The sequence below is a fragment of the Crocodylus porosus genome, unplaced genomic scaffold (genome assembly GCF_001723895.1).
Source record: "Crocodylus porosus isolate Cpor-Errol unplaced genomic scaffold, CroPor_comp1, whole genome shotgun sequence".
NCBI classification, from domain to species: Eukaryota; Metazoa; Chordata; order Crocodylia; family Crocodylidae; genus Crocodylus; species Crocodylus porosus.
Genome location: NW_017728943.1, coordinates 24,338,329 through 24,343,010, shown reverse-complemented (window position 1 = coordinate 24,343,010; position 4,682 = coordinate 24,338,329). Strand labels below are relative to the sequence as shown.

The 4,682-nt window shown below is 43.1% G+C and overlaps 1 protein-coding gene across 1 annotated transcript in view; it reads left to right on the top strand.

Moving 5' to 3' along the window:
* The window catches only part of ABHD12 (abhydrolase domain containing 12), a 78,742-nt gene that overhangs the window by 49,441 nt on the left and 24,619 nt on the right, over window positions 1-4,682 (top strand). The window contains exons 4-5 of the mRNA XM_019549022.1: window positions 2,171-2,290; window positions 3,262-3,292. Of these exons, the coding sequence (XP_019404567.1) occupies window positions 2,171-2,290; window positions 3,262-3,292 (151 nt within the window). The remainder of the gene's footprint in view (window positions 1-2,170; window positions 2,291-3,261; window positions 3,293-4,682) is intronic.

Here is a 4,682-nt window from a genome sequence, read left to right as displayed (position 1 = left end):
ATGGGGGCAGTGTGTGTGGGGTCCCTGTATACCACAGACCTCACATACCCTGTGGCCCCCACACCTCCATACACCCCACAATATCTCTCCCACTCCTCACACACACAATATAAAAAAGATTATTGTTGAGTTAATATGAAGTCCTTTCTATATATAGCACACAGACAAATCATGACAAATATTTTTTGTAATAAAATTAAAATATGTTCTAGCAGGTGTTTGACTTGCAGCATATGATTTGTTTTTTTTTTCCTGATTCTAAGACGGAAACTCCCTGTCCTAAAAAGAGTATTTCTGGGGGGCCCTCAGCTGGTGTAGCAGTTAGGGCTATGGAGGGAACAGTTGCCAAGCAGGTGTCTGGGGCTTGCAACTGAACCCCTTCTAGGCAGCATGCAGCCTGTGAGCTCCCAGTTGGACAGCTCTGATCAAGAGAAAATAACACTTGCACAAATCCTCAATTAGGAGGTGTGAGCATCAGCTTCCTCCATCCATTTGGTAGGCGTAGATTCCTGCACGGTGAGGGATTCCCATCTGACTTTTCTGGGTCATGCGTTTTAGGAGGCATTTAGGCTTTCAGGGAAATACCACAATCAGACAGTAGCTCTCTCTCCAAAGTTACTCCAGGTTGAGCCTCTGTATTTCAGCTGCTCTGAAATAGTTCTGGGGAATACTCACAACATAAGAGTTCCGTGTAGTCCCACTAGGGCAGGGGTAGGCAAAATATGGCCCATGGGCTGGATCCAGTGTGCCAGATGATTGCATCTGGCCTGTGGCTGCCCCCATGGCACTCTGCATGGAGCCGAGCCCTGTCTGCTCCCGCCTGGGGCAGCCTGTGCCACACTCCTGCCCACGATTGTAAACAGCCCCAGCCCCAGCCAGCGCATACAGCTTCCTGGTAGGGCTGTTCCTAGTGTGGCTGCAACCACTCATTTACTGCTAAGCTCCTTTCACCTCCAGTGGCTTTCAGCTGCCTTCAACCCACTTGAAAGCCAGAGCTGGAGCCCCACACACTGGGGCAGGAGCTACCCAGCTACAGCTTTCCCCCCATCTGGCTGAGCACGTGGTGCCCAGTGCAAGTCCCCATGGCTGCTACCACTGCTTGCCCGTGCTATCTGCTGCCCAGACAGATGCAGCAGAGGCAGGAGGAGGAGCCACTGGAGGTGGGGGGAGCTGAGCAGTACCCAGGCAGTTACAGCTGCGCAGGGAGCAGTCCCGCTATGAAGTTCTATGCACTGGCTGGGGCCATGGGTGGGTGTGGGAGGAAGTGCAGCACGAGCTGCCCTGGGTGGGAGCAGGCTGGGCTTAGCCCCATGCAGAATGCTGCAGAAGTAGCCACAGGCCAGATGCAAGGGAGTGGACTGTATCTGCACCACACTGCCTGGGTGAGCTCTGCTGCATGCATCTCCTGCTCCCCACTCCCCTCACTCCCAACTGACTCCCAGGATCTAATGTGTGGGCAGCTGCCCACATGTGTGCACACCCACTCCACCCCCCCACAAACCCCACCCTCCATATATCCCACCTCCCCACACAATATACCAGAGTAAGACACTATTTTGAGCTATTATAAAATTGTCTCTCATATATACTACCCCCAAAAACATGAATCAGGACATGTTTTTTGAAATTAAACATCAAACATATGGTTGATGTTTGATTTTTAGTATGTGATTTGCTTTTTACTTATAATTTGTTAAAATGATATCTTCTGAAAGATTTTATATGCATGGCCCTCCACAGTTCACCAAAACTCATTAAGTGGCCTGCCAGCCGAAATAATTGCCCACCCCTGCACTAGGACATTGCTTAGAAGATTGCAGGCTGTGGCTAGTCCCTAGTTTCTGGACTGTCCTGTAGTGATAAACATTTTATACTTTTGTTTAAAGTTAAATAGTTAGTCTCTGGGGGAGTATTGTAGTGCAGTAGTGAATATTTTATATTTGTGTCCCACTTGGTGCTAGGGCCTGTCACACAAACCTGTGAATTAAAGATTTATGCCATGTGATAGTATGTTGAGGGATTGGTTGATGCCTGAAACTTGCTTTCTTGTTGCATTGTCACTCTCATTTCAGGTGCATTTCAGTCCTGAGCTAATGCTACATCCTGAATATAGAGAGAAAAATGTTGAGTAATATTGAGACGCTCCTAATTTTCTGTCCTTTTTTCCTAGGCACACAGTCCCTGCAGCATTGTGGAAGGATGCTCAAGGAAAGGACCAGCCATGGTATGAGGATGTTTTGGGTTCCAACTATCCTATAATCCTTTACTTGCATGGAAATGCAGGAACCAGGTGAGGAATAAAGGAAAAGGCATCAGTTACAAACAGGGATAGCAACTGTTAAGTTATATGCACTGTCTTATTTACAGTGGATTGGATAACTGGATAAAACAGTGCAAAACCAGTTTAGCATTGCTGCTGTTTTCACAAAACAAAGCTTGCTTTTGATTTAAACATTGTGGGCGATGGACGATTGTCTTGCTTTGGGATCATTTAGTCAGGAATGATCCTGCCTTGAGTAAGGTGCTGGACTAGGTGACCTTATGAGGTTGCTTCCAGCCCTACTTTTCTATGATCTTACAATTTGATTTGAGAGCATTTTTTTTTTTTGTTTTGTTTTTAGATGATCAAGTCCCTTGGTATTTTCAGTCACTACGCATTGTAATACTGCCATTACTGCTAGGGCTCATTGCAGCTTAGGTCTGTTTGTTCCTAAAAAGAAACAAAAAACCCCATCAGTTGGGGCCCCACAATGATCAGTGGCTAAGGCAAAGCGGCTTACTTTAGCCTTTTTTTCATACCAGTGCAGCATCTGAACCTGTTCTGTTTGTAGTACTCCACCAAAAGTTCTTGTCCGTATTAGTAAATCAAGCTGCTGATATAGTCTAAGGAAGACTTAGGCTGTTTTGAAAATTACTTCTGATGAATTTGGCTTGCTTCCCTTGTCTTTTGTATTTTTAGAGAGTTGTTAATACTGGCAAAAACTCCCATTTTCTAGATGTGCATATGTGTATCTGGTTTGTGAGGAAAGGGAAGGAAGGCCAGGTACGGAATGAATACTTGTTCAATTAACAGTTGGCTGTCTGCTTGTGGCAAGTAGCCAAGGACTTAAGGTATTTTGTATTTCTAGAGTATTAACCTTAGTCTGTATTCTCTCAGAGACCTGGAGAAAAAAAATACAGGTCTGAAAATAGATGTTTGTGGGAGCTTAATTACTAATGTGGGTTTTTTCCCCCCCTGTTCTCTTTAACTTCCTTTCACAGAGGAGGGGATCACCGTGTGGAACTCTACAAGGTAGGTAATTGTGACTTATTCCAAACAGTGTCATTAATGATGAAAAAACAAAAGTGTTTTATGGAACATTGCTGTTAGTCTAGCACCTATGACTTGATACCAGCAGAAGGCTGATTCCTGGCCTCCTGCACTACCTGGAACTAGAGGGAACGTGGATAGCTGTTAGCAGTAAGCATGTCTTTTGGCCTCTCTTCGTCTCTTTTTACAAATAGAGACTTGGCAGGGAGTTGTGGGGGAGTCCTGTTACTCTGTTCTATTGGAAGTCTGGTCTGTTGACTGATTCAGGCCTGTGCTTTGCATCTCACAGGATTGCCCCATTCACTGAAGTAGTTGAGACGATAAGGATGGTATTCCTTGGAACTGTCTATAATACCCAAGCACAAGCAGTTGTATTATATACAGACATAGGCTCTCACACTAAAACTTCTAGGTACAGTTCTTGGAGAATTTATAAAACCAGATTTTCTATGCAAAACACCATACCAAATCTGTCAAATTTTGTGAAAGCCAGTGATATCTGCCTCACCTTGCAGATTAGAATAGGTGCACTCTTCATGTGCTTGAAGGGAGTTTGCCAAAGGGTTTGAATTTACTGGTTCAGATTTTTTGTGCATACAAAATTCACAAACTCTAGCAGTCTCTTGGATTTTACCCACAACAGATGCTTTAAATATTGTAAATTGGTACAAAATGAGTATTGCTTTTGCTAAGGCTTCTTTTTGGTTTTGTTTTGTTTTGTTTGTTTGTTCATTTGTTAGTACGTTGTAACTCATTTTCAACAGAATGAATGGGGTCATTGTTGTTAAGATGTAAATGCCAATCTTCAGGATAAAAGACATTAAGCAATATATACTGTAGCTGTAGATGTTTAAACATTTTCAAAAACTAAAACCAGCCTCATGTTGTCATACATGTTAGTATCATTTTAAGCATTCACAGAGGATTGAAGATGTTCCATGTGTCAGCTTGGCCCTAACAATGTGAATCTGACTACTAGGAATAAGATCATTTCTTGTACTTTTTTCTCCTCTGACAAATCAGAAGGGATGCATTTGGGGAGGAAAAACAGGAGAAAATTTGCAATTATCAATGGTAAAATGCTGCAGAGAAAAGCTGTAGCTTAGATGATACTGCTCTCACTTAGGATTTTCCTCTGATTTTCATATAATGCTGATATAAGAAAAATCAGGTGCTCTTTATTGTTTTTTCCGAGGCTTAGAGCTGGTGTTCATACAGATTGGTGCTTCATAAGCAGGGATCCTTGTTTTCTCTGTTTTAAAAATCACAAATTCTCTGAATATTTTTTTTTTTTTTAAAAAGCAAATATCTGATTAAAACCCCAAAATCCATGATTAAAATGAAACACCACTCTGTGTGTGTGTGTGTAGGT